At 38.8% G+C, this 23,253-nt stretch overlaps 1 protein-coding gene across 2 annotated transcripts; it reads right to left on the bottom strand.

The window, feature by feature from the left end:
* Positions 1–682: 682 nt before the first annotated feature.
* Positions 683–22,250, bottom strand: LOC124254784. Of its 2 annotated transcripts, none has more exons than XM_046688723.1 (12): positions 22,123–22,250; positions 19,555–19,726; positions 19,492–19,500; positions 16,359–16,771; positions 14,849–14,980; positions 10,513–10,696; positions 7,801–7,929; positions 5,973–6,062; positions 4,549–4,769; positions 3,285–3,444; positions 1,905–2,020; positions 683–1,298 (listed from the first exon to the last, which is right to left on the bottom strand). In XM_046688723.1, the coding sequence occupies exons 2-12, from the start codon at positions 19,694–19,696 to the stop codon at positions 1,134–1,136; spliced, it is 1,761 nt and encodes a 586-aa protein (XP_046544679.1). In that variant the 5' UTR covers positions 19,697–19,726; positions 22,123–22,250; the 3' UTR covers positions 683–1,133. The 2 variants fall into 2 exon arrangements, with proteins under 2 accessions (XP_046544679.1, XP_046544622.1); XM_046688666.1 differs by having other exon boundaries at positions 19,492–19,539; positions 19,594–19,726.
* Positions 22,251–23,253: the final 1,003 nt, after the last annotated feature.

Here is a 23,253-nt window from a genome sequence, read left to right as displayed (position 1 = left end):
ATGGCAAGCACATGGGTTGCTGAAGACCTATTCTACCCCGGATCTTCACGGGTCCCAAGGGAGATGAGAATGAAAATGATTGCACATTGATCCTTTGGTAATAACCTAGCACCATGAGCATTCTAGGTGAATGGAATTTGGTACTTTGTAATGTGCTCAAAATTATTTATAGTAAAATTGTTGTTTAGCATGAAATTCACATATAATCTATGAGACTGCTTGTTTTTTAAAGCCGAACTCAGCAATGTTCCAGCCTGCTTTCAATTCAGTGAATACACCTGATGCTAACATTAAACTTGCTGACTAAACTCTATTCAAGAAAGTTTGTTGTTCAACATTGCACTCAGCAAGATTCTAGTTGTGTGATGGTCGCCTGTCAACCCCATTGATCCAGTGACTTATGACCTGTCATTAGGATTTGGTGACATAAGCCAAGTCATTGCCTATGTTCAACCAGCAGAAAATGGGTACCCAGTGGGATAAGTCATGTGACTGTTAACCTTCCAGCACCTCAGAGGCAGCTTGGGTTGTCAGGGATAATAATAATAGCACTTTGAGCAAGATATTCATCCTGGAATGGCGCTATAAAAGTGGACTATTATTATCATTATAAGTCACTGACCTCACCACCCAATCCACATGGCCACCTCTTATGACAGCACTGGTTGCTAGTGGCCTATTCTAACACTGAGACCCACAGGTAAAAAATAAGTAAACATTTCTTTGCAATATTTCAATGCATTCCCTTACTTTTCCCTATCAGTGTTATGATCAAGAAACATTATGATAATAATAATAAGTCATCTTCTATAGTGCACAGTCTTCAAACACCATGTGATTGCTCCGGTGCTTAATCAGAATCTGATTATTATTACCCAAGATAACCCAAGCTGTCTGTTAGGGGCTTGACTGAAGTCCTAGAAACTTTCAGAAGTCAAGCTGCCAAACAGTCGTTCACCCATCCAAGGATTGTCCGAGCTCGACGTTGCCTAACTTCAACTGATTCGTGACCTGAGCTCTGTGCACAGGACCACATGCCACCACAATTATACTGACGGTTGCCTTGGCAATGAAATATAACATTGGTCATTAAGATGAGTCTGTGGTTCTACATGTCGCTCCTAAGATTACTGCTAGTTGGAGGGACAAACATGGGATCTGATGGGAGCATGAATACGGAGGACACAGCACTCTGTTAGTCTGTCATGCTTGTTTATAATCTTGTCCATTGGTCTCCCATCGTAGACCTGGTCCCAGGTAAAATACATCCCTTCCTGTAAGTCAGGGTATTGATTTTTCTGAAAGGTAAAAAAACTGACTTTACAGCAGCCTGTACATTCAAAGCCTTAGCATTGAAAAAACTAAAACATTCAAATCCTTACAGTGAGTGAGTGAGTTTATTTTTACACCGCACTCAGCAATATTCCAGCTATATGGCGGGCGTCTGTAAATAATCGAGACTGAACCAGACAATCCAGTGATCAACAGCATGAGCGTAGATCTGCGCAATTGGGAACCAATGACATGTATCAACCAAGTCAGCGAGCCTGACCACCCAAAGTCGCCTCTTATGACAAGCATGGGTTACTGAAGATCAATTCTAACCCGGACCTTCCCACCTTAGAATGGCTCTAGACAGGGGGATTTGAGGTCTGAAAATGTTCAAAATTTAATATCATAATATACAGGTAGTTGTCATTGGTAAAATCAACTTAGCACTTTAGCAGGAGTGTTATGAAAACAAATTAACTTAATTAAAATATCGAGTAAAGACAAAAAGAAATATATGTAAGGCTTTGGCCTCCCATAATAAATTATGATATTGCTGAAACAATACACACCAACTGAAAAGGGTTAGTTTTATGACAAGATACGTGCTTTAGTCATTAATTAGTACAACTCACCAGCTGTTGTACAGCTGGAGTATTCATAAAGGCCCCCATGCTGATGCCACATGGAACAACAGCCGGGGGAACTCTCTGATTGCCATCCTTCTTGATGACTGCAATCACATTGTCATCTGTAACAAGAAGGAACCTGATTACTACAGTAAACAGTAACAGTGGATGAAATAAGCCAAAAACCCAGCCACACATCTGGGCTGGTAACTTCAAAAACTTACAACCAAGAAGAGATTTAATCAGTCCTTCTTAAATACTAAATAGACAGTGCCAGTGGACACGTTATCTGAATATTTTTTTTCACCCGTCCATTGGGCTGACTAGCTTCAAAATTAGACCGTCTGGCAGAAATCTAGCCCGTCTCAGGCTGTCGGATGGGCCTTATTTCATACACTGACAGTATGCATGTCATTTCAATCATATAAACAAGCATCAATATATTTCAAAACATATTGAGAAGCTACCATACCATGCACTGATTAAGGATATTATCAAAAAGGGCCAAAATTGATTACAAAACCACCTCCCCTCTATTCCAGGGATGGAAATAACCCTTTGCCTGATGTCCCAGTCCAGTGTTTTTTCTGTCAGGCAAGCAAATTTGTATATCACACTGTACCGGTGTCCAGCTGGCTTTCAATGTTAATTATGTTGTTTATTTAAAAATGCAGAAGAAAATTGGCCGGTATAGTGGAAAAATTAAAAAACCCTCTCAACTACCACTTTCTACTGAGAAAGTGTAATCCCAAATGTAACATGTGTTACATCATAAGGCCAGACCAATTGTATTTCTTGTTTTGCAGATCCACCGATCATATCTTTTCAAGAATAAGAAAAAAATAAAATAAAATCCTAATGTTTTTATTGGCCAGTAATGTAAACTTACCCAAAAAATATTTTTAGATTGTATTTTCCCCCATATACACTTCATAAATTGCCAAAAGTAAAATACTTTTAGCATTTAAAAGGAATATTACTTTGACTGGTGATTTTATTTTTATCTATGTTTCCTCCTGCCTTTAGGTTTTCTGAGAACAAAAATCTGTAAAACAAGAAATAAAATTGGTCTGGCCTAATAGGGAATCTATCTTGGTTGTAAATAATAATATTTATACCTAGTTGAGTGATAATAGTTCACTTTTAGCCAGCTCAGCAGAGTGCAAGAGGAGTTTCAGCCAATGAAAGTTAGTCTTTAAAAGTGTTTGACCACAGTTATAATGCCATTATGATAGCCCCACTCCCCTACCAGTTGAGCACATAACCAATTCGGAATACATGTACATGTACTTTGGCCTCATGAATTTAAACATGTATAAATGAACATCCTGACAGCCCCACTACTTCAGAGGTTACTATTCATCATTACTCGTCCCATGATCTTACCAAGAAGACCATCTACAGCCTGTTCTGCAGTCAGCTGGGCTGTGGGGCCTGCTGGTGTGAGGAGGCCATGAATCAGACAGGCCAGACGTCTAACGTCAGGGTCATCACTCTGTGAGATGATGGGCAGGTATTTCATGACAATGTCGGGGTTCTGCTCCAACTGAAGTACAACAATTGCAGTATTACAACAGGATCAACCATTACTCGACTAGGTCTTTGAATGGCATTTAGAAGTGATTCACAGAAGGAAGAGAGTTTTAATGGATGTCAACTTCTTTATCATGAGGAACACAACGTTTCGAAGTACATCTTTACTCCTTCATCAGGTGAAGTAAGGATATACTCCGAAACGTTGTGTTCCTCATAACAAAGAAGTTGACATCCATAAAAACTCTCTTCCTTATTACCTGACTAGATATACAAACATATGACTTAATGCTTTGCAAAAACACTTTACCCTTAAGAGTGAGTGGGTTTTACATTTCATTTAGCAATATTCTAACAACACATTGCGCCCTGACGGAAAACAAACCTGACGAAAGTTGACGCTTAAAGCACATGGCCACTTAAGGCCAAGTGAATGCCAGCAATATTCCAGCTATATCATGGTGGCCACTAGACATGTAACGATATTGACAAGTCACGATATGATATGTAGTGAAATGATAAGGGTGCAACACGATTTGCATTCTTTTCCTTTTGAGGGTGAACCACAACCCTGAATCATTTGTTTCATATCAAATACAATATAAGATATTGTAGGAGAGAAACATATCAGCTTGCTGTCACTGTGTAGATTCGGCTACTTATAGCCATCCAGACTGGAGAAACTGGGAGAACCCACATCAAGTTCCCAAATAAACTCATTGTAGGGTCTTTCAGGTTAAAGTCTACAGATACTGATGTTCAAATATCAGTCCGTCTGCCGGTCAGGAAAGTTTTCACGCCCGACTCAAAGAGAACATATCTCGGGGTGTTTGAACAGAAGTCCATTTTGAAAGCTGATAACAACAATGGAAGATGGCATATTTTCATGATTGTAACAATGGGTCACTTTACTTGCAGTTAAATGATTGAATTGTCTGACAGAAGCAGAGACAATCGGGTATTAAGATGTCTATTTAATAGATTCGAGGTTATCAGGAACCAAATGATGGATTAATATATACTAACGGACTGTGCCACCACATAGACATTGGTGGTGTTTACATGACTCCTTCTGTGGAAGCAATAGAATATCTGACTGACTTCCAGTCAAACTTACCAAGATAAGGTACTTGGACACTACATGCAGACATGGTCCACTCTGTGGGTTACATGATCTACATCGCTGAAGGTTTACTCGCTCATCACCAAGCAAGGCCTGTCCAGTAATGACGTGCAGCAGCACGACACCCACTGCCCACAGGTCGAGAGATTTAAGTAACTCAAAATCTCTGCTTTTGCAGCATCTCCTGAACCATGGAGGGAGGAAGGTGTATGTAGCTGCAAGAGACAAAGTGTTTGTTTACTGATTAGAATTATCTAGCTATTTGGTTGTGTTTCCTCAATTTGTTACAGTGCTGGTAATGATCCCATGATCTGCCTTGTTGATGTTATTTTACTATGACCATAGATGTATCTACATATTGATAATTTGCAGAAAAAACTAGACCTGTTTACCCCAAACAATGGTGGAGACGTTCACAAAGAATCTCTCCATGGTTTCTGAGCATTTATCTTTACCAGTTTAATCAGGGAGGGACCTTAGTTGACATCAACTGACCAGAGTCGTCACCCTTTCATTTTCACCCACTCCTTGTTTCTGATCAGAATCTATTATCGGTAGAGTAATTGACATATTTCTATCATGAGCATGCAGTTCAAAGCAGGCAGATATTTGTAAAACAGACAACTATCAATACTAATTTGAAGATTTATTAAGACAGTGTTTTGTATTCATTTGTGAACTAATAACTAGTTTTGTTTTATATTCGGTGTTATATTCATTTATCAGTTAAGAACTTGATATACTGCTATATGTCATTCTTCAAAATCATATATTTTCACGTAATTATAGTCTGCTTCAAAATCAGTAAGGACTATAGATGTCATTGAAGTGAACAGGTCTGTAATCATGGTAATACCTTTCATGACTAATTTTCACAAGGATTGCTTCTAGTGGTGGCCTGATTAATCGAAATAATCGAAGATTGGTCACAATAACTAAACGACCAAGCAATCAATCATGTTTTCTCATAATCGAACTCAATCACTTGCTTGCACTAACAATATTTTTCACAAGGTTGATTTTGGCTGTTACATTTCATAAGCACTACAAGCTCATTCCAAGTCATAATTGAAGTGATCTTAAAGACTTCAGGAAATTTATGTTCCTAACATACTAGTCACCCTTTAAAGATGTGCAATTTGAAAAGAACACAACTACATGTTTTTCTTTCTGTTTTTGTGTGTGCATTAACAAACAACCAGGAAAATGTTATAAATGACGCTAACCAATTATCTTCGATGATTGATGGGTTGTAATGAACCAATCATCAATTATGAGATTTTAATCAATTCCCAACACTAATAGCTTCAGCTGTAGAGCGAGAGAGCTCAATGCACACCTGTAGTTTATATAAAGTGTTGATGTTGCAGTCATGGTAAAAGGAAATGTTGATAAATATATATGTTCATCAGTCTTACCGCGCATTGGGTTTTTGTATGTAGGGTGATAGGCAGATTCCATGTCGATCAAAATGGGGTAACCCTTTTCGTTGAACACCATATTTTCATCTGGAGACAAAATAAACACTTATCAACAACTTTCATCAGGCAATATATCTACAATCAGAGCAATCACAAATACATGCACAGGCAAGCAAATTTTTCACATGATAAACACAAAAAGTTAATACTAGGACACTAGCTTCAGGCCAGCTGTGGTTATCTAACTGATATGGTTAATTTTTATTAAGCTTCACTTGTGTTTTAATTGCACTTCTACATTTTTTCACGGTAATATGACCTATAATCAAAAAATGGAAGGTGACTGATCATGACATATCTTGTACAACCAAATTCAGTCAAGTATGTCCTCTTGGTTTAAGTGATGGTTAATTTCAGCAAACTAGTCACAGTAACATTTGGCCAGTCGTGATTATGTCGCCTTTGATCTCATCAACACTGGCAGATTTGTGACTTTGTGGACTAGAGCCTTGGTTAAAGCATGTGAATCAGCACATCCCACTCCATTGTCAAAATACCACACGCCATATAGCTGAAATACCAGCCGCCATATAGCTGAAATACCAGCCGTCATATAGCTGAAATACCAGCCGCCATATAGCTGACATACCAGCCGCCATATAGCTGAAATACAGCTGAGTAGGGTTGTGCAATATTAATGGTAAACCGGTATATTCCGTTACAGTATCTCACGATATGAATATCGTGATATGGTTCAGATCATTTAATTTTGGGTCATCCAGAGTTAGCTCCCTTTGAATTATCTGCCCCTGAATCTCCTTGATCTCTGTACATCTCAATCTGTAATACTATCTCACTGGCTTCCTTTACATTCTATACATTTTGCTCATAATCATATTCTGTCATTCACCTGATGAAGGGGCAAGAAGTAGCCCAGAAACATTGTGTTGTAAATATTTAAGAAGTTGTAAATCCATACCATACATTGTTATGATACCAAAGATCTGTTCTACAGCAACCCATGCTTGTCTTAAGAGGTGACAAACAGTATCAGGGGGTCAGGCTTGCTGGTTGACACATGTCATTGTATCCTAATTCTGATGATGTCGATCACTGGATTGTGTGGTCCACACTTGAGTATAATTACAGACCACCATCACATAGCTGGTATATTGCCTAGTGCAGGTTAAAGTGATACTGAATCAGTCAGGTCTGATATAGGAACAACAGGAGCAACCCCAGGTTATAGCTGGCCCTTATAACATGTACTGCAAACTAGGGACCTATTTTCCTTTCCGAATGTTCAGTTCCTGGAGTCCAAGGAATGTGCTATAAATGTCTCAGCCTTTGTCACCAATACAAGTTATCAGATAACTGACCTTTTCTTTTACTTACTCTGATGTGAATGAACCTTTGAATGTAAATTCACAGTGCTGTCAGAAACGCCTCCACTCCATATCAAGATTGGAGGTCTGCCAATTCATGCTGGGTTTACTGTTTACCGACATGAATTCACAGTTTATACAGCTTTTCAATATTTAGTGAGTGAGTGAGTGAGTGATTTATTTAGTTTTATGCTGCCTTTTCCAATATTTCAGCAATATCATGGTGGGGAGCACCAGAAATGCGTTTCACACATTGTACCCATGAGGAATTGAACCTGGATCTGCGGCGTGATGAGTGAATGCTTAAACCACTAGGCTACCCCACGGCCCTGTTCAAAGATGTACATTCATGTCCACATTCTGTTGTAATGTTTAATACAGTGCATATAGAGTCCCAGTAAAATGTATTAAACACTTGACAAGAGAAAAACTCTACTTACATTTAATATCCCCATGGACAATGTCTTTCGAGTGAAGATAGAGAACATTAATGAGGATGTTCATTGCAAGTCTCCACTTTGCTGAAATGTCCAAAGAACGGAACAGAGAAGACGGTTCAAGGGTACCACCTAAAACACATAAACATCGCTTTGGGTCAACAAATGTCTGTCTAACATGGAAAATGCATGAAGTTAGTACTATGAGAGATATGTAGATTTTAATCAACATTTTACAGCTACATCTTAATGTTTCACCTGATAAAACAAAATTTGAAACCTAAATATGTTGTGTCTCTTTGAACTACCAATATCCAAATACTTATCAATTTAAAGACCTCAAGATTAATTCAGATTATGTTCATGAAGATTGATACAGCAAATATGAAACTAAACTCATGAAACTCATTACATATCAATATATGCAAACAAATCTAATCAATTTCATAAGTAGGCATTGCTAGATATCAAATACTGGTAATACAAAGTAAATTGGACATACAGTGTGTATATATAAAATTCAAAATATCGACAGCAGTTTACACAAGTAACCTTTCAGATTCAACAACAATTTTTTTTCTAAAATTGTGAAATTGTTGTGGGAGTATGCAAAAGTCAGCAGGCATTGCTGGGCCCACAATAGAACCTAATTCTCTGCTCTAACTTACTTTCATTACTCTGGAACATTTGTCTAAAAATATAAAAATCTGAAAACCATAAAATGCAAAAGGGAAGGGTCATACAATATAACACATATACTGAGTCCAAAAAGAAACTTCACAAAATGTAATTTGAAAAATAATGAATAATTTTTCTCTGATGATATATCTATGTATCTGAAATGGGATCCCTATCTTTCGACTCTAGAAAAACGTTAGCAAAACCCACTCAAACCCAACCATTCGTCGTGCAAATGACGTTAGTGCCAAATCAGATTTTGCATGTGCAGTCGATCACGTGATCTTCGCATCGAAGTTTTCTTCCTATGCATGTGTTTGCATTGGCCTCAAGAATTGAAAAAAAACACTTTTAAACCACAGTTCTAATGGTACTTGAAATGCCACGATTGTCAAATGTGTAACGTGAACGTGCCGTTAGCATGTTGCAAGCGAGAAGATCAGTTATTGACGTCGCAAGAGCAATGGGATGCAGCCGTTGTACTGTGTATGACTTGCGAGGTCGTCAAACTGGCACCACTTCTGATCGCCCAAGGTCGGGTCGTCCACGTGTGACGTCACGAGCAGAAGACCGTCAAATCGTCCTACGTCACCTACGTGACAGATTTCTGCCGGCTACACGAATCAGGGATGAGATGTTTAGAGGTCGACTGCCCTCACAGACCATTCAAATCCGTTATGGGGCTGCCAATCTCCATTCTCGGCGTCCACATTGTGGGCCAAATATTGACGCCGTTTCATCAACGTCAACGTCTGCTGTGGGCCCAACGTCACCTCCGATGGACCCAGAGAGACTGGAATCGAGTCGTCTTTAGCGATGAATCCAGGTTTACCCTCAGATTCCCGGACGGCAGGCATAGAGTCTGGAGATGACGTCGTGAACGGTATGCCCAATGTTGTGTACGGAAAGTCGACAGATTCGGGGGCGGAAGCTGCATGGTGTGGGGTGCTTTCTGTGGGAACAGCCGTTCCCGACTTCTGGTCATCCGTGGAAACCTCACAGCAGCTGCTTACCACGACCAGGTGCTCACCCCTGAACTCGTTCCTTTCATGGCGGCTCTTGGCCCAGGTCTACAGTTCCAGCATTATAATGCTCGGCCGCATACCGCGATGTTGACACGAAATTTCCTTCAAAACGCTGGAATCAACGTCATGGACTGGCCATCGAGGTCCCCTGACCTTAATCCAATAGAGCAAGTTTGGGATGCACTTGGGAGAAGGCCTCATGGTCTTAGGAACCAACCTCAGAATTTGCAGGAACTTGGCGCTGCCTTGCAAAAGCAATGGCGCAGAATCCCCAACCACGTGTTCACAAGCATCAGGTAGTCAATGAGGAGACGGTGTTTGGCAGTGGTGAATGCGCGGGGCGGCCATACACGATATTGAACTGAGAAATTTTGCTTTTTTATTCTTGTGACTTGACATTCTGTATACCCATGTTTTGAACGGCGGTGTAGCCTAATGGAACTGATTATGGCACTGTCAGTGTATCGAGTACATCACACAGATCTCAGCAATGAAATAATAACAATTTCACCATCTTACCATCTCTTGTTCTTTTATAGTGCCCTGAAGAAAGAATGTGAAGTTTCTTTTTTGACTCAGTATATATTGGGAGAGTCACATTATCATAAAATAGATAGCAGCTTGACTCCTGAGAGTTTCTTACCTCCGTTCACCAAGCAGAAAATTGGTACCCATGGGATAAGTCATGTGTGAGTGAGTGAGTGAGTGAGCGAATGAGTGAGCATACCTGGTGTGGAGTTTGGTGCTATATAAATGGGCACATTATGTTTTATTATTACTACTATTTTTTGTATTTTGGGGAGGATCATGAAAAAAATGTTCACCGACACAGCAAGGGTCATAAAAAATTTACCAAACATTAGTGGAAGGCTTTTATTTTCAACCAATCAGACAGAAAGAGACACACAGGTGTGCATATACACTGTGCCCTAAAACTGCCCTTCAAAAATCAATAAAAATGTCAATGAACTGCAAAATGTTGAGCTCATGAAACACTGAATGATATACCAACCAGGATAAAATTCCATGAAGATTTCTCCAAAGTATTTGGTATTAATCTTGCGCTTGATAATACCAAAGATCCTGCCAAGTCCAGGGCAGTCGTCCTGGTGATCCACAACCAAAGACACTTGATGTGGTCTAGACAGCCTCATTGCTGTCTTCCCGAATGGCAGCTCTGTTGGTTCAATGGAGGCCTGAAATGTACCAAAATATAGTCCAACAGGATAGATATAACGTTATCGTTCAGTTCCAATAAATATGCCTTATATCGAACAAATTATATATACATATCCATTTTCTGTCAACTACACTTCGTTTATGGGAATTCTAAAAAGTTGTGGAATTTACTTCCTAACAAACATGGCACATTGTGTTTTTGAAGTCAAATAATTGATTAAAAAAACCAAGCCAATTTAGTATAAGTATATTGGAGTAACGGTAAAGGTAAATTGGAGTAAAGGTAAAGGTATATTGGAGTAAAGGTAAAGGTATACTGGAGTAAAGGTGAAGGTATATTGGAGTAAAGGTAAAGGTATATTGGAGTAAAGGTGAAGGTATATTCAAGTAAAGGTAAAGGTATATTGTAGTACAGGTAAAGGTATATTGGAGTAAAGGTAAAGGTATATTGGAGTAAAGGTGAAATATAAACGGTCAAAACTTATAATGGCTGGGCTCAGGAAAGTTGACTTTCTCGGTTATCAGAAAGGTAAAGCTCAGGTGCTTCTTGACAGTTTCCTTAAGCAGAAGAATGTGACTAGAGGTGAATCAGTCTATTGGAAGTATGTAATTAAGACATGCCGTGGCAAGTGCACGACTGTTGGAGATTACGTGAAGTGAGGAATACCTCCAAGTACTGTCATCCCTCATCAGAGGAAATATCAGTAAAGTTTGTCAGCAATGTTTTTTGCAGGCTATTTTTTGTACATCAAATGTCTCCTCACACACCCCAGCCCCCACCTTCCCCTCTAAAAAAGGAAAGAAAGAGGAAGAAAAGTTAATACACGGATCAGATTGAACACTGAGGATGAAAGTGACACTAAATATAAAAGCCTATCTGTAGATGAACTATCTATACATCTATATATTCTAAGCAGCAAAAGAAACGTCAGTTTCCTTCGCAGAAACGGATAACTGTAAACTCATTCAAATTTTTGATTGTATACTTTTTACTTTACCTGAGCGAAGACATTCCTTCCCAAACTCAGAATTGAACCCAGGAAATGGTCTCAAAAACGCAACCTGATCTGGGAGATGGTACAGTGTTCTCCATGTTTTCATGCAACTCATGCTGCACGTGCTGTTCACAAGGACCAGCCCTATAAAATGCACCCCCAAACCTGGTTGAAACATTCACATTACAATGTCAGCAGGATGCCGCGACTCATGACAGCTGAGAGGAACCAGGTGCTAGGAAGACTTGAAGCTGGCCACACTGCACAAGCCGTTGCCAATCACTTCCCCGGTCAACATTCGGATCATCTACAGGCTGCAGCAACGTTTCCGGGCCACCAACACCACAAATGATGGCCCCCGTACTGGCAGACCAAGGGTGACCACAAGATGACAAGACCGCCATGTTGTGCGACAGCATGTACAGAATCCTTTCATGCAGGCATCCGAACCAGCACGCCAGACAGTGGTAACACACAGAAGACTAATCAGTACTAATACAGTATGTCGACGTCGTAACAGCGGGAACCTCCATTGCCGTAGACCTTACCGTGGACCTATCCTCACCCATAGTCATCGGCATGAATGTCTCCAGTTTGCCCTATAACACCAAAACTGGCAATGAAGAACTGTTCAGTTCACCGGAACAAAATTTTCCAGCATGATAACGCCCGGGCCCATACTGTCAGAGCTACACGGGACTTCCTACAGCAGAATGGTGTCAACATTATGCAGTGGCCAGGCCTTAGTCCTGATTTAAACCCAATTGAACATCTTTGGGATGATATTCAGAGGAGACTGAATAATGTCATACCAAGGCCGAACACAGCCGACTTATTGCGCCAGGCCTTTCTCAGAGTGTGGTTCAAGGTACCAATGGCCTTCATCAATCGATTGGTGCACACCATGCATAAACGCTGTGCTGCAGTTATTGCTGCTTGTGGTGGTCACACTAGATACTGAAGTCAAGAGTCTGAATGGACTGCAAACATTAACGTAATGTCTTGGATTTGTGCTGAGTTATTCATTGATGTGTCAAGAAATTGTACACATAAAATGTTTTTGATCCGCTTATTATGTCTATTTCTGTAATGATTTGATTACAGTGCCTATCTTATTTTGAATTTGTACTGATGGTTTTTTTTGCTGCTGAGTATTTATAGATATATCTTTATATATTATCCATAATATTTTGTATTTGCATGTAATGTGAGCATGAAAGATGTATGTAAATGAGTAGCAGATAAATAAATAAATAATATTTGTTTGTTTTCTGTTGGGCAATCCAGTATGCAGATGCAGATGACAGCATGTAGTTAATCTGTGCTCTGGGCCATAACATGTATTGTTTTAAGCTGTAGTTCTTATGGTTTACTCCCAAAAGTCAGATGTCCCAATTGTCAGACAAATCAATCAGGCGTGACTGTGATTACAACCTAGTCTTACCTACTAATATAATGAACCTGTCCCATACACTAACGAGATGGTTTTCACATTTGTACAGAAATACTTTGATCAGAATACTATTGTTGACTGGCTTACTCAATCACTGGCTTCTCCTCCAATGTGTTTTCACAATGTTCAGAATTATCTTTTTATGTTTTTGAGTTTTCATTAACCTAATGGAGTAACTTCATTCCTAACATTCTTTATCCTACATAAACAATATAAAATATAGAAAGAAGTACAGGGTGTAGGGTTAAAATTCAATTATAACTGGCAAATAATAGGAAAACATTAGCCACTCTACTAAATTCAACAAACACTAAATACAAAATGTAAAAATCATCACCAAACACGCCAAATTGATGTTGCCATAACCAGACTAAGATATGCAAATTGCAATCTTAATCACAATGTTCATCATTAGTACTTAATAAATAACGCAACATAATCACAAAGTAAAATCAAATTAAACAGGTTTCTGTCCTCAACAATAACAATAACCATTTATTATACTACATCTATATTAAATTCCAAATCTCTATTACTCTTTACCTATTTCATATATTTTACCTTATTTACCTTAGTTGTGCGTGCAACGCTAAATAAAGCAAATAAGAGAGTAGAATACGTGAAGTCAAAGAACGGTACTCCTCAGGTATTCCTTCAAGGTCACACACAGGGGGCTTGTTATGCTAAAAACTGCCATCAAGGTATATATTGTCACTGACGGGGTCTTTGTACTATATAAAAGGATATATAGTACTAAGACCCGTCAGTGACAATATATACCTTGATGGCAGTTTTTAGCGTTACAAGCCCCTGTGATAAAGTCATTATAAAGTCATCATTTAAATTATCTTGTTGAATTAACTTATTTTGTTTTATGTCAAATAAAGTCATTGTCATTATCCATAATCTCGTCTCTTTGTGTTTGGATTAGTACATTTGGACTAGTCCATTAATTAACGAAGGTAACAGTGTAGTGAACCTCAGTGCAACCACCCATAACCTTTGTTGTTTTAACGGGTCTAACTTTTGGGACGTCTAACTTTTGGGAGGACACCGTTCTTATGGGATGTAGTTCTTATGTGAGGACACCTTTGATAGTAACCAACAAGGAAAATGGCAGACATCAGAAACAGTTATGTCGGTCTAAGCCTTGCTAAAATTTGCAAGAACATCTTGGATTTTGTACCAAACAACAACTGGCAAAACAAAAACAAAACTGTCCTAAAATAATTTAGATATGAATAACGCCATTATGTAGATTACATACACATATAAAGGCCAGTTTTAGCCAATTTCGTAAAGATGTGTTAAGTCTCCTATCTGGATTCCTTAATCACATTGTTCATCAATTTGGTCCTCAAACTAAAATGTCATGCTTCCTATTGTTGTTTATCAATGTGAAAAGTCAGTTAGAATAAGAAATATATGAGATGAATAAACATGTTAATAATTGAGTCACATGCATGATGTGGTCACATGACTTAATCCTAGATGTCTGAGAGTTGAAATATGTGTAATGAACTAAAATCAGCAATCCCTTTGATTTCGTTACAACCATAGTTTTCGTATATCTTATGCAAGTACACATTGTAGATAAGCGTTCACAGAGGTAATGGGCATAGCTAAACATATCATGAACTCAAACTAAGGTTACATTTCATCAACACAATCCAACCAGTCCACACCTCATCCAATAAATTCACACACAATGACTTTCTCACCAGTTTTGTGACAAACTTCCTGTCTGTCATCTTATCCATCCAGAGGGTGACATGTTTACCAGGTTGAAACTCCATTACAAAGACGTAATCATCCCCACGCCTGAACCTGGATCTTCCAAAGAAACCTTCAGCCTGAAACAGAATGATTGTAGATAAGTGTTTGGGATATTAAAATATTGACCTACTAATGCAAGACTTAAACTACCCATGTCTTTGGCAAAACAACTCGCATAAACATTGTTGGTAGTGAGCCTTGACCATGAAACATCTGTACGAGCAAATCCCACCCAAATCAGTTTGCATCATATCAGCCCTATTTGTGTGGCATGCATGCGTGTGTTCGGGCTCGCTCACACACGCACTGCATGCCCATGTGCATATACAGTGGAATCTGTAAAATCTGGACTCTTTGTAAACCAGTTTTCTCCATAATCTCCATACTCTCTGAGTCCTGGCAAAATTGTTCTTAATTTATCATTAAAGCTTGCTTTATAATCCGGACTCTCTCCGGACTAAAGTAACAGTCACGACAATCAATTTGCCATGAGAACAATGCTTTGTAATCCGGATGTAGCTGACTAAAATAACAGTCTGTTGAATAAACATCTCCATTACTTCTGTTGGGGTCCTAATTGCAACCAACACAGACCACAAGACAACTGGCAGTTATCGTTCTAATAAAAAATTTACTGACCCCTAATGTGGGAACCTGTGTTTGTTTTCTTTTTTATATCAGATACTACCGGTATATTGTTCCAATCACTGCATCAGAATTCATCTCGTTATATTACTGGGTATGTTTTAACTAAATCACCTGTAGGTTGCAGGGAAATGTGTGCACAGCTGATTTCCTGCTCTGTATACGAGACAAATGCACACGGTAATCTTAATCTCTCCATACAAGACAATGTCTAGGAAAAACAAATTAGAAATGAAAAGGTAAATAATCTTGTCTAGTGATGTCTAAGTGCAAATTTGACATCTTTACAGACAAAGTCATCATCTCTTGTTTGTTCACGCGACGCAATGTCGTTTTCTTACCCTCTGAAAAAAAGTTAGACGAAAGTGTAACCAGTAGATAAGCCGACCCCTTCTACAGACTGCTTTTTTTGGTCCTCAAAATTCGGCTTATCAACAGTAACATATGGTAACTCGTCATGGCAGTGTCTACAGTAACGGACAATAGTTGTCTAATTGGACTGCTTTATAATCCGGACAAATAAGTCGGTCCCAGGCCAGTCCGTAATAGGCTGACTCAACTCTATAGCCAAACCAAAACAATATGAATTTCAGTTGGTCTGAGTGACAGTGTTTCAGGTCAGACTTGCAATCATCTGTTTGCATCAAAACCGCAAAAAACATCTATAATCCATTCATATTTCACACACTGCCTCTTTATCATGTCAATGATAATGATATCATATTTCCATGAGAACTTATCATGATGAAATATTCTGAATTTCAAATTTCATTAGAATCAAATGTTTATCTGAATGTCAATGAAACTTACTTCACTCAGGAAGATCCCAGAATCCTCTTCTGCTGTTTCAATATGGTGCAGGAAGTCATAAACATCTTTCTTGGAGCCATACTTTATTCTTGTGAAGCGTTGAGTTTGAGCAAGGTTGGTGAGGTGGTCCAACCGTTGTTGAATACTGGTAGACGATACACTGGGGCTCTGATTCCTCTGCCCACCATCAAGAGGCAGATTAGCACCTCCTGGTGTTGGGAATCGTTTGTTGATATCACCATGTCTAATGGCTACAAGGCTTGTGTTTTGAGCTTCTCTCAATGATGGTGGATAGTGTGGCTGCTGCTGGCTGGTGCCAGGGACATTGCTGCCAACACCACTGTCAATGTTGTGGCTTGTGCCATCAACTTCAACATCTTTGAAGCCAAGACTGCCATCAAACATGCCTTGATCTGAAAACAAGAAGAGGATACACAGATACATGATATACGACTTAAACCAGTGACGAAAATGCATAACTGTTAAAGGGGCTGAGCTAATTGGAATTCCTAGCAACATATAACATTTCAAATTAATACGATAAGTCACGCACCACTGATTATTACTCAGTGGTGCCATAACAGTGGTCATCCTTAGCTTGAACTGGTCCGAGACAGTGTTGCCTCAACTAGTATGCATATATGTTACAGCCAATGTGTAAAATCAGGCTATTTTCAGATTGCCTGAATTTTTCAGACAATTTACAAATTGACTGAAAAATTAGTCGATTTATTTGACAGACTGACTGAAACATGTTTCAATATGTATTATTAGTGCATACAAACTTTTACAGAAAACCTAAGACACAGACACTCAAGGGACATCTTTATTGACATATAACAAATTATTTCAAAATCTAAAAAAAACATTGGGTGACAGTGTTCGCACAAGTGAGGATTTTTTTGGCACCTGGTGTTGCATTTGACTCCAGCTTTATAGCACTTGCATTTGTTGATTGCACACTGCTTGCCACTCTTAGAACAGCTGCATTTGGTGAAACCCTGCCCAGATATTGATTCTCCTTGAACAGCCTGTCGTAGACCAATTTCCTTCTCACGAGAGATGTCATCCATGGTATATTTTACACAGAGATCGAACTGATTGCAGCTATAGGCCTATAACCTCCCTTCAGCACACCAGTCCCGTGAAGATCCGGGTCAGAATTGGTCTTCAGTAACCCATGCTTGTTGTAAGAGGCGACCAACAGGATGGGGTGGTGAGGCTTGCTGACTTGGTTGACACATGTCATCGTATCCGAATTGCGTAGTTCGATACTAATGCTGTTGATCACTGGATTGTCTGGTCCAGATTGATTATTTGCAGACTGCCGCCATATAGCTGGAACACTGTGCTTGTGCTGGGAGCGACATAAAACTAAACTCACTCACTCACTTCAGCACACCAGCATGGACTCCAATTTGGTAGAGGTCATCATCACCGCTGTCCACAAAAAAACCCCATGGTGTTGCGCGGATCCCGTCTACCTCGATCAACCAAGAGGATTGGTATGGTGACGTTGTCCCAGAATTCCCAGCAAGATGTTCAAGGCAACATTTTACCATATTCTATATCTGCCTGAGCCAACTGACCTTCAGCAGCATGCTTGTGGTTGACATGAATTTTGTTGTGCAACTCGTCCAGAGCTTGTGCTGACTCACAATGGATGAGGATGATAAAAATGACTTAATTAACCTATTGTTTCACTTCATACAACCTAAAACCATTGAAACTGACTTTCAGTCAATCTGTCAAATAAATCAACTAATTTTTCAGGCAATTTACAAATTGCCTGACTTTACAAGCTGACTGTAACATACTGTAACATGCATATATTCAATGTACATGTATTTCAATCTCGAATCACAAGATATCTCAAACCTGTCTTGATGGTCCCTTGGGGTTCGAGATCCAGGGAGTTTACTGTATATAAATCAAATATTGCATATGCTATTTAAGCTGCCCCGTCCAACTGCTGTAGGCAATCTTTACACATGTCCAGTTATAAGCCAGACATTTTACATGTCTGTATTTTCTAGTGTATATTATAATCCTCTATTTAAGTCAACACAACAGTGTAAAGGGTACATAACAGCATGGTAACTTTTTATGAAATAGTATTAATCTCCTTGATGTTTGGCCTAGGTCTGCTGTCTGTACTGGAGCTATATGCATCCTGTTATTAGCATGTACATGGCCAGCTAAATCCTCTCAATGCTGTTGTTGAACCCATTCAACAGGAGAGCACAGCGTTCGAAATAATGGCCGACCGAGTGGACCAGCGCTGGTTGTTGTTGTATCGGGCCAGCAGTTTCAAATATCTACAGGCCCTTGTGGCCTTCAGTAAATTATCTGTCTTTTTGTCAACTCAAATCTTTCACTTGGTTTTTATTTGTTTTCTTTACTAACGTTCAGGAATCATCCAAGATCCATCATGTTACGCTAACTTATAGTTTCACTTCCTGGTATTTCAGCGCTTTGGGCATAGAGAGTGTCAACACCAGTCTTTAACAATCAAAAACGTCTCTCTGCATCATAGACTTCGCTACATGTAATGGATTTGTAGAAACAGCGTGAAACTGTGTACAGTGTAGTCTATGGTTTTTTAACAAAATGGGCCTGCAGATTTCATTCAGGGCATGTATGCATGTATGCATGCGTGCGTGCGTGCGTGTGTGTAAGGAAGGTGGGGATGAGGTGGGGAAGGAAGAGATGGTGTCTGTGCATGCTACTGAACACATGATCTATCAAGAATAACATCATTTTATCACTGGTCCATCTGAGCTAAGTGACAACCTATGCCTAGGTTTACCTCCCACACACCTGTAAAGATCCGGGTTAGAATTGATCTTCAGTAACCCATGCTTGTCGTAAGAGGCAACTAACGGGATCGGGTGGTCAGGCTCGCTGACTTGGCTGCTACATGTCATCGTATCTCAATTGTGTAGACTGATACTCATGCTGTTGATCACTGGATTGTCTGGTCCAGACTCCAATATTTACAGCCATATAGCTGGAATATTGTTGAGTATGGCGTAAAACTAAGCTCACTCACTCATTCACAATCCTGCCATCAAAAGCAGTCATGCCTTGAACATTGAAATGACTAGTGTTTAAATCAACTTGATGTACCTACCATCAGGTCCTCTAAAATCAAGACTGCTGCTGGAACTTGTCTCCTGACCTTCCATTCTTTGTCCTCCAAAATCAAGACTGCTGCTGGAACTTGTCTCCTGTCCTTCCATTCTTTGCTCATGACCAGCCATGGATGAGAATTTCGCTGTAGACAAACTGTATTCTTGGATGTGTTTTAGTTGTAAATCCGAGGGCTCCTCTTTCATACTGAGAATATCAGAGTCCTCACTCTGAAACTGAAAATACCTTACCAGTTTCACTGAACCAAATAATCATTTTTCTACTGAAAATGGAGAAATAATTATAGCAGGAAATAGTGATAGTGAATGTAAACTGAAGGCCAAACAGTTTTATTGTTTATTGACCAGAATAATGTTGTTGTGCAGAGAACAGATAGAACTGCCCATAAATTGTGAATATGTTATTATTTAGCCCCAGTCTACATGCAACAGTTTGTAAAATAAGTAATCTTGGCTGTTGAAAATTATCTGTAAATCTACACAAAATATATGCATGTATTTAGTGAGGACTACAGATAAAAACTGAAACACTTGATGAAACCCCTACCATGTTTGAAATGTAAACTTGTGCTGAAAAAGTAAATGTATTGATTTACAAAGATGTCTAAGATATTCATCAGCAATTGTGTATTATTTAAGTGTTGTTGACCTTTGCAATTTTAAAAAGTTTCAAATCAAATTCTATTTTACAACATATGAGTATAATACATGTATAAGTATTTTTGATTGCTTTCTAAGCACTAGTAATACAGTTCATTTTCTGGCCGCAACATTGCAAACATAATTTCAACTGAATGCTGAGATAGAAATGCATTTTTTGGAAGGGTGCCATTTAAAGGAACCAGACAGACAGTTTACATGCGCCTTTGTGAAAATAAGAGTGCCCATACCTTTTGATTATCCAATTAAACTTCAAACATCACAAGAATTATATGTCATTTCAATTTATTGGGTTTTTTAAAATCCATCAGTAAACATCATGTAAACCAGGACCAGTAAACATGGTAAACTTAAGAGCTGGATTTCCTGAACACTATCATGACAGCAAGAATTTCTGGATATTCCTGGACCCATAAACAAAGCCATAACTATGTTATCATCCAAAATAGCACTGGCATTCAAAATGACCACACCCACATTTGACAGGGTGGGAAAATAGGTTTCGAATAATTTCAAATGGTCAAAGTTATCATATTTTCCATTGAATGAATCATGGTGAGTATTATTTTCATGATTTTAGTCATATGGGCAGGACACATTAAAAATATTTCATCTGTGCCATTAGCACTATTCTCTGGAATGCAAGATATAGATAATCTTTGAGGTAGTTTCTTTTGTACTTTAGTCTTTTTTATTCTTGCTGTCAGGCCCGGAGAGTGGAAGGTCGCGGGTTCGATCCCCAACCGCGTCATACCAAAAGACGTTAAAATATGGTACTTGTTGGTCCCTGCCTGGCGCCCGGCATTAATGGGTACAACAAGGACTGGTCGGCTCGGAGTCAGTATTATGTGTCTGAGTTCATGTTTCACTGCGGCATGGTATCTCAGTGGGCTAGCACTATAAAATCAACTTCAGTCTGTGCTAGTACAAGCAGCCACACATACGCATACACACGCATGCACGTCGTCATATGAGCAAAATATTCTCAAGCACGACGTTAAACCCAATTTCACCTCACCTCATGCTGTCAGGTATGTCTTGCTAAACTAATGACTATAACTTTACAAGAAGAGTGAGTGAGTTTAGTTTTATGACGATATTCCAGCAATATCAACTGGACTTAACACATTGTGCCCATGTGGGGAATCGAACCGGGTTTTCAGCGTGAAACCACTAGGCTACAAGAAGATACATAAATCATACTTGTGTGACTAATCACCATGATCACTGTTAGTGTAGAAGTACCTTTCTGTCAAAGAAGCTTTAATTTTATCCTGGTTATGGGCCAAACAAAGTAACGTAATAATACTACTAATAATTTAATAATGGATTTCTATGGCACCTGGTTTCAGGCACATAAGCAAGTAAGTCACATTGCATCATATATTTTTACCTGCATTGAACAATACAGCTAGGAATTAAAATGACCAATATTCACATTGTTGTGAAATAATGTTTGTAAAATAGATATTAAGTCATTAATGGATAGTCGATAAATACAGTGAATGGCAACTCAGTTTCAAATCAATACTCAAATACTAAATCAACAAATATGTGGGAAATGGAGCTTTGCTGTTGTATACAATTCTGAGGTTAACCGCAGTATAAGAACTTTCTCGAAACGCTGTGATCAAGGACTGCTTGAAACCAGTTCAGGCATTGTTGAAACAACCCAGTTCGTTCCTTTGACGTCGTCGTGTCTATAATCACGATAACCTCATGTCATCTTGTCATATTGTTTTATTCACATCACTCGTCGGTTTGAGTGGTAAATCATTCAAAGGATCAAACAGGTTCGACCTAAAATGAGCACCAAATGATTGAAGAATAATAACTAAATATAGAAAATGAGTAATGGCATTGGCAGGATATTTCGTCAGTAAACGTCTATCTCTCTTTCACAAAAAATGAACACGTTCTAGAGGAAATGACACTTCAGTAGATATATCTACCTGTCTCAGAATGAGTTCACAAGAATCCAGCCCGATCCATTATGTACATCGGTAGATTAATGATTAATCCCTGAGCTAGCAAGACCTTCTGCTTTTAGGCTGCATGTACGCAGCAAAAAGGGGGATCTCCCTAATTATGCAGTGAACCCATAATTTGGATTTGACGAAAAATGATCGTATTTTCTAAACATCATGTCTTTTGTAAAAGTTCGTGAAATTTTAATACGCACTTCATAATTCGTCATGTTTGTGTAAGTCGATCGCAATATGAATACTATATTTAGCTGGTTTTTCCAACTGGGCTCCTGTCTACTGATGTTTCCGATGGCTGCTGCGCTATATGCTTCAGTGTCGAAGCGCAAAAGCAGCCGGGAACCAGATTAATGGGCCCCACAGTGGTTCGAATCACTGTTTGGACAATAATTTTTAAAAATAAAAAAACTAGAATTTTGCAATCGAATATTGTTTTTATATGTTATGATTAACATAAAGTTCATATTTAAATGAAAAAGATGAAGAAATAAATATTTTTTGAAAATTCTACCGCAACACTCATCATTAATTGAGAAGATTTATATGGAGAAGCATACATGTACACTGTAAATGACCCGGTCCCCCGCAAAAAAATGTGTACAATGTTACCAAATTTCAATTCAGTTTTTCAATTCAGTTTAGTTATTGTTATAATCAGAGTAAAATATGTTACCGTTTTCAATCTTTATTTGTACTTGAACGGCCACGGGGCTTATATACAGACAATATTATTAGGCAGTAGAGAGTGCATTTTTTCTGTGCAGAAAGGCACGATACAGAAATATTCAAAATTATTCTAGATGTTCCTGGCTAGAATATGTTTAATAGATATATACATTTATAACAGAGCAACAACATGCAGTGTTTTCGTACCAAAAGTCGGATGTGCTTGACCAATGTTCATGTATACAAATAAGGATTAACAAAACAATATTTTGCTGAAAACTCGTATTTTGAATCATGTTCTCCAGGAGTCAACACATTTTACTTTGCACAAAACTAATAATTTCACACAGAAGAAACATGCTTACGCTAATTTCTAACATAATTCAATCAGTGTTTAGCGTAATTGAGACATCTGCTCAATTGGCCAGCCAG

The sequence above is a fragment of the Haliotis rubra genome, unplaced genomic scaffold, assembly GCF_003918875.1.
Source record: "Haliotis rubra isolate DU_JTF1 unplaced genomic scaffold, ASM391887v1 Scf10, whole genome shotgun sequence".
Taxonomy (NCBI): domain Eukaryota; kingdom Metazoa; phylum Mollusca; class Gastropoda; order Lepetellida; family Haliotidae; genus Haliotis; species Haliotis rubra.
Note: the sequence above shows the minus strand (reverse complement) of the source record. Positions and strands in the feature narration are given on the sequence as shown.

What these genes read in the sequence shown, in the direction of transcription:
- LOC124254784 (XM_046688723.1), bottom strand. Translation starts at nt 19,696, where the DNA reads ATGAAAGAGGAGCCCTCGGATTTACAACTAAAACACATCCAAGAATAC. An exon ending in CTTCATGGAATTTTATCCTG is followed by an intron (nt 7,930 to 10,512) that starts GTTGGTATATCA and finishes TATGTGTTTTAG; the next exon opens with GTGGTACCCTTGAACCGTCT. An exon ending in TGTCCAAGTACCTTATCTTG is followed by an intron (nt 3,445 to 4,548) that starts GTAAGTTTGACT and finishes GTTGTACTTCAG; the next exon opens with TTGGAGCAGAACCCCGACAT.